The 12,555-nt window shown below is 38.6% G+C and overlaps 1 protein-coding gene across 2 annotated transcripts; it reads left to right on the top strand.

Annotated features, from left to right (window-relative positions):
* The first annotated feature begins 589 nt into the window (after positions 1–589).
* On the top strand, positions 590–12,240 carry gmppaa (GDP-mannose pyrophosphorylase Aa). Of its 2 annotated transcripts, XM_086266894.1 has the most exons (13): positions 590–746; positions 2,719–2,816; positions 3,039–3,142; positions 3,427–3,619; positions 3,792–3,851; positions 3,938–4,068; positions 4,215–4,229; positions 7,331–7,465; positions 8,848–8,945; positions 9,038–9,084; positions 9,284–9,376; positions 11,127–11,295; positions 11,651–12,240. In XM_086266894.1, the coding sequence occupies exons 1-13, from the start codon at positions 680–682 to the stop codon at positions 11,749–11,751; spliced, it is 1,311 nt and encodes a 436-aa protein (XP_086123020.1). In that variant the 5' UTR covers positions 590–679; the 3' UTR covers positions 11,752–12,240. The 2 variants fall into 2 exon arrangements, with proteins under 2 accessions (XP_086123020.1, XP_086123021.1); XM_086266895.1 differs by lacking the exon at positions 4,215–4,229.
* The last annotated feature ends 315 nt before the right edge of the window (positions 12,241–12,555 follow it).

Genomic DNA, 12,555 nt, shown 5'->3' with positions numbered 1-12,555 from the left:
GGGACAGGGGATATATATTGGACAATGAGTGTTTTAAATTGTGCTGCCAGGCAGGAGGAAAAAAGGAAGACCATAGAAAAGGTTCATGGATGTACTGAAGGACATGCAAAGATTTGGTGTGATAAAACTGAATGCTCGAGATAAAGTGAGATGGAGGAAGATCCACTGTGACTACCTCTAAAGGAAGCACCTAGAAGAAGTATGCTACATAAAATAAATATACAAACAAACAAACAAATAATGCAACAATATTAAAGCACAAAGAAGGAGTTTTAAGGAAAAAAAAAGTTCAGATGTTTAGTTTGATGTATAGGAGACACATAAGGTACACAAGGTTTACTGAGCCTGGATATAATTTATATAAGAGTTTGCAGTGATATTATAATTGATATATTTTTAGTATTTATAATATTTAGCATACTATAAATTAATAACATCATAATTGATGCAGTTAAACATAATTTTGAAATATTGTCGCACGTACACAAAGGCATATTCTGGTGATTTCAAAAAGAGCATTTGTAGTCCAAAGCTTTCAGGCGCTTGACTCCGTTTCACTCCGAACACTCTGGTCCGTGATTTCACGATAATCTCGTTAACGTCACAATCAGGAAGTGAGTGCGGAAATGCTCGCACAGCTGTTGCTTACTGCTGCAGATAGTTTCCAGCCAGGTCTTGCATGTCACCAAGCAGCGTTTCTGTCAAGATGTTGAAGTCGGTCATTTTAATCGGAGGCCCCCAGAAAGGTAACTCTTTTCCTTGGCGTGTTTTCAAAGTCATTAACGTGTGTTTAAAGCAAGGCTAGGCTGCTAATGCTAACAGGCTGGCTGAAGTTGTTTTTATCACTGACGTGTCACAACGTGTCCCACGAACAAGAAGTAAAATCTTACCCATATAGCTTTTATACCCTAATATTTTATCACCACGTCTTGTAAACTATAGTCCAACCTGAGCACAGATTTTTTTTGGAAAACCCCCCAAAACTTTAGCTTGCCTTCCACTACTGATGCATTAATGTCATTCCCTCTCAGCAAGCGTGACAGTTATTTATAGAAAAGTATTTTAGATTACTTATTCTATTTTTTATTTTTATTTTTAAGTAAAGTTTAATAATAAAGTTAATGGGTGTGTAATGAAAGGCTCTATAGCTCGGCAAGATCGTCTGTCTTTTATTTTATACTTAGGAGAAACCAGCTACATACATACAGTACCCTTTACTGTGTCTGCTTTGTATTCTTATCTTTTTAACGACTGAGCCCTCGTGATATGATTTGCTCAGATTTTTCCATTTTCAAACAGAAGATGGCATGCTTTGGAGGAACAGCCCAAAACAAATAATAAAATAAATAAAATAATACATAAAAAAAATAAATCATGAAAGATTGAAAGACAAAATTATAGAAGAGGACTGATATGTAAAGCACACAGAACAGAAGCTCGCAGAAGGCAGGCAAGAACAGAGTGATGATGACAGAATTGAGTGTGAGAGCATGGTGAAGGTGAAAGTGATGTAAAGAATAGACCACCAACCCAAGCACTCAGAACTGTAGGCAGATTAGTAAATGCAGATCTTCTCATGCATAAACTCCTTGTTATATAGTGATGACACAAGTGAGACCCTGAGCATTAAAACAGCAAGTGTCTTTCCGCTGCTGAAAAAATATCCTTAGATCCCACTGTTTCATATAATTACAAGCCAATTTCCAAACTCCTGTTTATTTCTAAAAGCCTTGAGGAAGTTCTTGCTCGTTAGTGTCTTTAGATTGTTGAAGGAAGAACATCTTAAAATAAGTTAAATAAATTCCAGTCGGGTTACCAACAAAACCACAGCTCTGAAACAGCTTTATTGGAGATTGCCAATGGCATTCTTATGCACTAAGAGAAGGGTGAACATTCTATTTTAGTCTTGCTTGACTTATCTGCAGCCTTTGTTCGTGCTACTCTTATTAATAGACTACAAAACAGGCTGGCATCACTGGTACTGCTTTCAAATGGTTTTCTTCATACTTATTGAACAGATACCTCAGAATTCATATTAGTCAATGTATGTCCACCTCTGAACCCCTCAGGGCTCAGTTCTTGGACAATTTCTGTTTTCTTTCTATATGTTACATGTGCTTCTGCTTAATAGTTTAAATGGATTCTCCTATCATTTTTTATGCAGATGACACATAATTGTACTTTTCTGTCAAGCCCAACAACCTCAAGAGCCCCTCCTACCTCAGTGAATGCTTGCATCTCAAAAGACACTTGTTTGTCTTTTTAATTCACTTCAGAACTGGTACAAAAATGAAACCTGCTATTCAGTCGGAGTTAGAAAACCTGTCCGCCACTCTGACTTTAAAACTAGAGGTGACTGTGCTTTTGAGGTTGTTTTGCCTAAACTGTGCAACTGCCTTCCTCAGTCAATCAGGTTTGCTGACTCTATGACTCTAAAATTAGCTTAAAAGTAATTTTTAAAGGTTACCTTTCCCTTAATCTTTTCCTCTTTATTTTCAACTATAGTAAAATTGTGTGTATGTGTGTATGTTTGAATGAATGTCTAATCATGTTAGGTTGATTGTGTCTGTTTGTCTTAATGTTAACTTGTATATCTATCTGCTATGTGCGAGTTTAATTTGAACTGTTACGCACATGTAATCCTTTGTTTTGAAAAGTGCTATACAAATAAAGTTGTTATTATTATTTTTCTTAAAATATTCAAACACTGTTTTTCAGGCACAAGATTCAGGCCACTGTCATTTGAAGTGCCCAAACCCCTGTTTCCAGTAGCTGGTGTTCCCATGCTTCAGCACCACATTGAAGCATGTGCCAAGGTAAGTTTCATTTTAAAGTATCGGATTGTCACTAGTTTTGAAATGTTGGCTCTTGTTTGTTTTTTTTCTTTTTTGTAAGAGCTTAGTAATTCTTAAAATACTAAAGCAACTGTCGCCTCATTAGTAGTTGGTGTTGGGAATTTCTTGGCCTGTGTTTTGTGACAGACAGCACCCACAATCACTCTAATGCTGATCCTTTTTGTTTTCTTTTTTTATATATAGGTTCCAAACATGAAGGAGATTTTGCTCATTGGTTTTTATCAGCCAAATGAAGAACTGAATAGATTTCTGTTAAATGCACAGCAGGAGTTCAAAATTTCAATCAGGTAAACAGTGGAGCTGTTGGCTTTGCTTTTTTATAGAAAAATGTTTACATTTCCTGGGTATATCAATAGCAGCGACACGAGCTTGTGAGAATTAGGAGGATGTGATAGTTCAGTGTCAAGATTTAGAAATACATTTTGTATACGACACAAACCAGAACACCATTTTGATTCTGTTTGTCTTTAGTTATTCTTTTTTGTGGCAAATGTAATGCTTTACTTGCTACTGTGCACGCCCATTGCTAAATACCTGTAGATATTTCACTCTTCTTAACTCCTCACCACAGGTACTTGCAGGAGTATGCAGCCCTGGGCACTGGAGGGGGCATCTATCACTTCAGAGATCAGATTGTCTCTGGCAGTCCAGAGGCTTTCTTTGTACTGAATGCTGATGTTTGTTCAGCATTTCCTCTTACAGAGATGCTCAGCTTTCAGAAAGAACACGGAGAACCAAACAGCTTTGTTATCCTTGGGACAACGGTAAAACATTATAATTAGTTTCTGGAACGTGAACTGTCGTGAAAGTAAAACTAGATTTACTTGGTTGGTTTTTCTTTGACTTTTTGACTACAATTAAAATGGTTATATTAGATCTTTTCTCTTTATAGAATTTGAGATTATGCTAAATTATATTGACATTTTCTCTAATTAGGCAAACAGAAAGCAATCCATGAATTATGGCTGTATTGTGGAAAACGAAGAATCGAACGAGGTATTTAACCATTTGGTCTTCCTAGACAGTTACTCTGTACTGCTGAAACTTAAAATTATGATTAATCTTTCTTTTTTGATATGTAGGTCTTGCATTATGTGGAAAAGCCAAGCACATTTGTGAGTGACATCATCAACTGTGGTATATACCTCTTTAACCCAGACATCTTCCAACATATTGGCGCAGTCTTCCAGAAGAACCAGCAGGACATGTTACTGTGAGTTGTAGCTGTCCCACTTGTTGGTATGTGCGTGGGAATGTGTGTGAATACCATTTACTCCATTTCTTTGTTTCTCTTCATTTGTCTTTTTTCCTTCCTTTCTCCTCCCTGCCATGTTTTCTGTCTCTTCATACAATCATCAGATATCCCTATGATGGGTAAGTGGGTATGATTAGGTTGCATGGTGTGGTTTTAGAGCACTTAGTGTATGGGGTGAGAATTCCTTGTGAATGCTACTTGTATCACTTTTCTGTGCACAGTGACATGGAAACAATATTTTTTTGTTTCTTAGATTTCATGGTCTGACATTTTGAGCACTGTTTACATTCAGTTCAGTTTTGTTTAGCTTAACACAAAGACTGGAAACTGGTAAAACAGCTCTTTGGATTTCTAGGTGAAAAAAATGTCACTTAGTACTTTTCAGTCTGTACACAAGCCATAATTTAAACTCAGTTTACCATTGTTCTGTTGGTGTACCCAGGTTTTACTAATGACGTCCTAGCTGGACTATTTTAAGAAATAAATAAAATTATGCTTTGTGAAACAGCTCAAGATGTTGAAAATTAACTAAACGTATCAACAGCTATAATGTTATGTCAAAGATGTCTCTGCATTGTATTTAAAAGACATCTAGTAATGTTAGAATGCCAACCAGATTATTGTTTGCTTATCGTCGTTGCAGTCGTTTTGTCACATGACAACTGTAACGTCACCACAGCGCCATCCCCACCTTGAGTATACTTTCCACTTCTGCAAGTCTGCTAGGGCATGCTCAGGTCAGAGTCGTGCAGATTTTGTCATTAGACAGTGAGCACGATGGGTCTGTGCGGCCTTCTGTGTGTATGCCTGTTGTTCACGACCATGCCAAGTCATCCACGGAGATTTTACATTATAGTACGCCAACTACTCATGCGCTGCAGGCTTCAAAGAGGTATAACAGGAATCACTGCTCAGCTGTCAGATCTCCTGCTGTCCATGTCGGTGTCTGCAGCGGAGTATAAACGAGCCTTTATACTGACACTGAGCGCATGCCAGACTTGCTGCATTCTTCTGCTGAAATATGCGTGTCACCACTCAGATAAAACCTCTGCATCAGCACTGCTATAAGAGTAGAAAAAATTGAAACCAGAAAAAAAAGCAACACAAAGTTTTCTTCATAAAGTCTTATCTCCTTTTGCAGCATCTCCCCTTGTATAATCTGGGAATCCCTGAGCACCTGATATATACTGATACATCACTGATCGAACACTGGTGTCTTCAATCCAACTGTGCCAGAGTTACAAATAGTCAAAAGGGGCACAAAAAACTGAAATGACTCAGGCCGGCAGTTGTGATGTCGCTTTTCAGGATGGTGACAAGGGCAGGTATAAATAGGCTTTTAGTCTGGCCTGTGTAATACCACATTTCGCCTCTAGATAGGATAGTAAATTCATCTAGCTTCTGTTCTGCCCATATTTTTCCCTACTGTCTTTGACCTCTAGTCAGTCATGTTGAAGGACTAGCAGGCAGTGAATGAACCAGTAAACACAGTAAACTGAAGCTCTTGGCAAGAGCAAGATTAACAGGAGCCAAGATTTTGCTGCTGCTGACTTCAGTATGTCCTAGAGATTAAAGAAGCTTAACTAGCCTCAGATCAAGAGGTACCATTGCCTGCTTTTATGAAACATCGCTAACCCCTCTAGTGTAGAGCACTACATAAAGCATCTGTAATGGAGGATAATGTTCATATTTAATAAGAATGGTTATTCAGTCCTCTTACCTTTTCCAGGAGTAGTTGCAAATTTATAGAGTATAGACAAAATGCAATTCACATCCATATGCGTAGGTTTAAAGAAACATCTACGCTATTGTAACCTGCTCTTCTGAGGAACTGCATTTTGAAATGATCGGTTTATTTATTTATTTTTTTAAAGAGGCTCAACACATTTAGTTGTCTCTATAGTTTCTGCTGAATAAGCTAGAAAAAAACTATAATCGAGATAGTGAAGCTTCATGTCAAACTGATACAGATGTCTCGCTTTGCTCATCGCTTCACTAGAAGACTTGCTTTTTATAATATAATAATATGCATGTGGACTGAGTGTACCCTGCTATTTCACAGAAGCTACAATAAAACATGGGATCAATATATGTTTTTGTTTTTTTTAATACAATCTTTGATACTTTTTCAGTTTGTTTTCACTGTACAGTAGCTGACCTAACAAATACCACACCAAGGACACTTGAAATATATTACAACAGGTCAAACCGCGCTTTGCATAATTCACCTGCTAACATCAATAGCACTTAAATCAAGCTGGGCACTGAATCAGCAAAATTGTTGAACACATCAGAGATACTTGATAGAAATAAGAAGGCTTTTACTGCAGTCTCTTGGGGACCGCTTCGCCTCTAACCACACCCCCTCCTTCTTGGTAAAACTTCGATTATGGGTGCAATCCTTTAAAATATTCTTTTCATCAATATTTAACACTCTGTTTCATCTCAGGGCTCTCACAATACACTATGCCAGAGACCCTGATTAGTATGGAACACATAGTCTCTTCTACTTAAGTTTTGGATCACAACTAGGTAATCAGCTTTGGTTTCAGCCCAGCACTGACACCATCAAAGATAACAGTGATGCATTTTAACTCGGTGTTCTCATTTGACTCTGCAGGCTGGATAGTAGGGCAATAAATTCATGTTTTCTTAAGAGACTTTAGAGGTAATGAGAACCGCTGGGTTGTTGTTTTTTTTCTTTGGTTTTTTTTGTACACAACTAAATATTTGAAGAATCTCAATAGCTACTCAAGAACAGGAGTGAAAGGGGAAAACGGGATGTAATTCTCATTTCTTTATTCACCTTTGGCAAGAAAAAGGAACGTGATAAAACTTCACATTTTGTATATGTGAATTGTTTATTTGATGTTTGGAGAGAAAGCTGAACCTGATCATTAACGACCAACTCTGGTTATAAATAGGTGTGCTTGGTCTGCGCTGCAACATTGGCATGCAAGTCATCAGTTTTCGTCTTGGTGAGCAGGCAAGGCTTGGCCACAGCTTTAGGTTATGAATTCTGGAAAACTTGTCACCTCATTTTTTCCAAAATTCAGAAAATATACGGTTTCAGCTGACACTCGAAAAATAAAGTTTCGTTCAGTTGAGGGTAGTTTATGCCGATTCTGTCTTGAATTTAATTCCAGCCTCAAGCTTTGTGCACAATATTTTAAAAAATGGGATTTATAACTCTGTGCGACTGATGATCTATTTCTGGCAGAGAGGAGCCAACCAACGGCTGGCACCGAGCTGAGGCCATCAGGCTGGAGCAGGACATTTTCACTGCCCTGGCAGGACAGGGAAAACTCTACGTATATAAAACCCTCAGCTTCTGGAGCCAGATTAAATCTGCAGGGTGAGTGAATGTGTCATAAATGGTGTTGCATTCAAGAGAGCATAAATTTGATACTGCAACCCTGAATGTCAAAGAATATGGGAGACACTGGACTTGCATGCATATAGGCTCCAAACCTTGTTGAAGTACAATTTATTTCTTTGACACAGAGAGTGCGTTTTTATAGTTGTTTATACAGTCCATGTAGACTCACCAAGGAAGTCTTTGTGCAGTGTGATTATGCTATAAGCTAGAGCTGGGCGATATATCGAGTTTTTAAAACATATCGATATATTTTTATACGAGATATAAGATGTGACAATATCCTTTATATCGATATAGTCTATGTTACGTTATAATTATAGTTGTGGAGCCGCACGTTTGCCTCTCTTTTGTCTCTACGCAACGTTACTCCGCCTCGCCTTCACTGAAGACAACTCCCCCTCCTACCCCATCGCTTCACGTGCAGGTAGCGACAAGACGGACACGGCAAATCTCCGTTAACGAGTTACTGCGCATCGCCCCATGCGTGGGGCTGGACGGCGTCAACGTGCTAACGAGCTAAACATGCTAACGAGCTAACCGCGCTAACGAGCTAACCGCGCTAACCCTAAAATCCTTTCATTCTCTCAAAAGTTGATAGCGCGCCTTATGTATGAATTCTGGTTGTGCTTGGTGGCCGCGAACCGATTTTATGTGGTACACGGCGTTCAGCAATCTGTCAAAAATGTTTGAGTACGACTTTGGTAAGCTACAGAGCTGCACCGCTTGATAGATTGTCGGCGCATTACGGCTACCGAGGAGCTTCGCGGAGTGATACGTACTGTGCATCAACGTAATATTACCGTATTGTGTGTGTATAAGGACCATAAATGGCACCTGTAAGAGACGTGGTTATGAAGCGGATTTCAAACTCCAGGCTGTCAGTCACACAGTAAAACTTGGGAACAGAGCAGCTGTAAAATCTGTCTGTCTTTGTTATTACGCTCAGCGTCTTTTAGTTTACATTTTGACTGCACAATTGTGAGCTCTTTGTTTAGCTCAAAAACAACCTTGTTTTCTTTTATTTATGGAGCATTATTATTTAATGAATGCTCATAATTTAATTTTGAGTAATTTTTCATGTACATCTGTGCTGTATGTTAATAAAAGTGCCTGTGTGACATCTGGGACACAGCTTTGACTAAGAACTCTTTTTGTTCTTACTTTATGGCTTAAAAAAAATATCGAGATATATATCTTATATCGCCATCCAGCTAAAAAATATCGAGATATGAATTTTGGGTCATATCGCCCAGCCCTACATAAGCTGTACAAAAATGTAAATTACCACCTTAAATGAAGAGACTCTTGATTTATACTCATTTATTTATTTTATTTCTTTGACTTTTTTCCCCCCTCAGGTCTGCAATTTATGCCAGTCGATTGTACCTCAACCAGTATCACACAACTCATCCTGAAAGACTGGCGTCAAATAAGGAGGGAGGCCCCAAAATAACTGGTACAATTTATTAACTTCCTGTATCTTTTTTTTCCTTCCTCATAATAACACAAACAAATCTATTTAGACTTGCTTTCTTTTCCTTTCTCCAGGTAATGTCTATATTCATCCTACAGCTAATATTGATCCCACAGCTGTGGTAAGGGTTTTCCTTATACGCTTTAAATAGAAATGGCATGTCCTGTTAACAGCAGAGCCTCATATTAAAAATTTTGTACTGCATTTAACTCTAAAAAAGAGAAGAATGTGCTTTTAGATGGTCTGATAAGTTAATTTGGTGTTACTAGTTGAAATGGTACAGATATTATCTCACGCAGTAATTTATTTTCTCTTTGCAGTTGGGTCCCAACGTTTCCATCGGCACTGGAGTGACTATCGGCGCTGGTGTCAGAGTTCGAGAATCTATCATCCTCCATGGTGCAAATTTACAGGTGACTGCCTCTGAATATAAAGTACACTGTTAGAAAAAAATCATGCGTGATATCGATACTGATATGGACTGGGTAACGTGTTAAGAATGAAAGGATGACAGGTTGGAAATGAAAGTGATCAACTTACAGAGGGTTGTATTCAAAGACACCTGAAAGTCAGAAGTGGAAAAAATGACGTGACAGTCTATTTTGCCAAAATTTAATTGCAACTCAAAATGGTACTCAATAGTTTATGTGGCCCCTGCGTGCTTGTATGCATGTCTGGCAATATGGGCGCATGTTCCTGATGATGAGGCAGATGGTGTCCAGGGGGATATCCTCCCACATCTGGACCTCAGCGTCACTGAGCTCCGGGACAGTCTGAGGTGCAATGCGGCATCGAATGGACCGAAACATGATTGGATTTAGGTTGGGCGATCATGGGGGCCAGTCGGTGGTATGACCTCCTTCATTCTTTAGGAATTGCCTGCATACAAACTGCCACATGAGGCCATGCATTGTTGTGCACCTTCTCCTCTTTGCACAAAGGAGCAGATGCCGGTGCTGCTGATGGATTAGGAAGCTTCTACGACCCTGTTCAGCTCTCCTAGAGTAACTGTCTATCTCCTCCATGCTCTTGAGGCCCTGCTCATAGACAAAGCAAACCTTTTAGTAATTGCATGTCTTCATGTGACTTCCTGGGGGAGTTGGACTACCTATGCAGCCCCTGTAGGGTCCAGGTATCGCCTCATGCTACCAGTGGTGACACTGACCCTACCTGAATACAAAACTACAGTGAAAAAATAGGAAGTAAGGATGTTGTTTCATCACTGCTTCTTTTCTAGTGCACCTGTTGTTAATTTCATTAAGACGAAAGCACCTGAAACTGATTAACAACCCTCTCTGCTACTTAACTGACCAGATCAATATTCCAGAAGTTTAACTGACTTGATACTCTGATTTAAAAGCGTTCCTTTAAAGTTGAGCAATGTAATTTCCAATTCCCTGCTCAACTTGCTTCACTTCATCAGACATGTCTTGCTTGGCATTATACTAAACATCAAACTAATTGACATGGAGGTGAATTTATCTGAAGTGATCAGCTTTACATTTTATCCACACTTCAGCTGTGACCTCTCTGAAATTTATCTTTACTCATCTGTCACACTAGAAATATCGTCGCATGCACCTCACACAAAGATGTCATTTTTAACGATTTTGAGGCCGGAATAATTGAATCCCACACCTCCAGCGATGACTGGCAGCCTTTTAAAATGAATTTATACTGCTGGTGACTTATTGGTTTTCATTGTGCATTGCCTAGAAGAACAATTTGTAATTTAAGCAATACTTACAAATCATCACTACCTGTTGTAATACTCACTGCTTTTTTCCTCTCTTCATGTTTGAACAATCTCTAATGGAGGAGTGATGCTTAAAGTGGAGTTTCAGGGCTTCCAGGGACTAATGACCTATAGCCAAGGGTTCCGCAAAATAATCAAGTGTAAGATGGGGACCACATAGGAAAAGAAAAAGAGCATATTCCACCCTCTATTCTTATCTATATTATCTCTGAGAGCCAATAGAATCACTGAATTGATTGTTACACACTATGGTCAGGTATCCTTGGAATACGTGACCTCATATCCCCCCGTCTCCCCCAGAATTTGGAACACCTGTATTAAAGCAGATGTGGAGACTTGAAACACAACAATTACCTGCTGAAGGCTTCCCGATTTTTCACTAACTTCCGTTCCCCCTCTTCCACAAGGATCACTGCTGTGTTTTGAACAGCATTGTGGGATGGGATAGTACCATTGGCAAGTGGGCAAGAGTAGAGGGAACCCCAAGTGACCCAAATCCAAATGATCCCTATGCAAAGATCGACAGCGAGACACTCTTCAGAGAAGGAAAACTCACCCCCTCAATTACAATTCTAGGTAAGCCTGCTCTGACTTGAAATTATATATCTGTTCAAATATTGTGTTCGGTATATTGTTCTGAGAAATGAAGTTATTGGAAAGAAAGCAATACCTAAGGCCCAGTTCCTGCATGTATTTGAATAGTTATTTAAGATATTTGTGAATAAGCTTGTAAATCACAGGTAAGGCACTTTGAATGAGGTGGTATGCAAATTAAAATTCTTTAATTGTCACACTTGTTTTTACATTTCAGTAAACTGTGGCTAAAAAGAGCTACACAAATGATGTTAGGGAGTGATGTGAGAGTCAGCACAGCAATAAACTGTCTTTGTCCTTTGCAGAGACTTAATACTGCCTTGCTTTGTCTCCTCAGGTTGTAACGTGACGATCCCCTCTGAGGTGATTATACTGAACTCAATTGTCCTCCCACATAAAGACCTCAACCGCGGCTTCAAAAACCAAATTATTCTCTAGTTAATCTTCCTCACGCTTCTGTCCACTTATTGTCACTGATGAAGGATGCTGCTGCCCAACTGCTGGCTCTGTCTCTGAGTTACTGTATATAAGATGTCAGAAATGAATATATGGAAGATTCATTTCATAGTTTTGAAAGATAGATTTTTTTTTTATATATATATATTTGTCCTCGAGCCTTTATGCAACATTGTGTCAGCAACATTAGAGAGAGGCTAATCATGCATGTTGATTCACCTTGAAAGGTTCCGTCATGCCAGAGGTTTTATATTGTTTTTACTTATTAAATTTACCGAACTGTAAAATTACCGCAGACACTAATGTAATGTATGTAGTTGGATTTAATATGATGTAAAAAATTAAATAATAAAAAAAAGAGTTTATAGATAACACATATTCTGTTTCTCAAGGGCATCCTTGACAAACGTGAACTGTTACTTCAACATGAGACGGGGAATTATTGGAAAATAAAAATCACTGGCTACCAACTGTGGTTAATTTTAAGAAGTGATTATTTTTCCGGAGCGCTGATTAAAACCTTTTAGCAGCTTCATTGTTAGTCTAAAGAATTGTCTGCCATCAAAATAAATCAGCAGACTTGAGATTTACATTGCAATCAAGCAATGTTGCCTTTGGAAATGTGAATTTTGTGGGAGTGGGGTGCTTTTCCCAGCAACACGAGATACTTAAATTGTGCAATCACTGAAGAAACTCTTCCAGTTTATGTATACAGCACATTAACATTTACTTATTAGGCACCCATGATCACTTCGGTACTTTTGCTTTAATTATTACAATGAGAGT

The sequence above is a fragment of the Aulonocara sp. 'chitande type north' Nkhata Bay genome, linkage group LG16 (assembly GCF_057382095.1).
Source record: "Aulonocara sp. 'chitande type north' Nkhata Bay isolate Kocher_YH1m ecotype deep benthic linkage group LG16, A_spYH_male_GT1.1, whole genome shotgun sequence".
Classification (NCBI taxonomy): domain Eukaryota; kingdom Metazoa; phylum Chordata; class Actinopteri; order Cichliformes; family Cichlidae; genus Aulonocara; species Aulonocara sp. 'chitande type north' Nkhata Bay.
Note: the sequence above shows the minus strand (reverse complement) of the source record. Positions and strands in the feature narration are given on the sequence as shown.

Bases quoted from the DNA above. Each gene is read 5' to 3' on its own strand.
- gmppaa (XM_086266894.1), top strand. From the start codon at position 680: ATGTCACCAAGCAGCGTTTCTGTCAAGATGTTGAAGTCGGTCATTTTA. The intron at 747-2,718 runs GTAACTCTTTTC...ACTGTTTTTCAG, and splicing joins AATCGGAGGCCCCCAGAAAG to GCACAAGATTCAGGCCACTG. The intron at 11,296-11,650 runs GTAAGCCTGCTC...TTGTCTCCTCAG, and splicing joins CCCCTCAATTACAATTCTAG to GTTGTAACGTGACGATCCCC.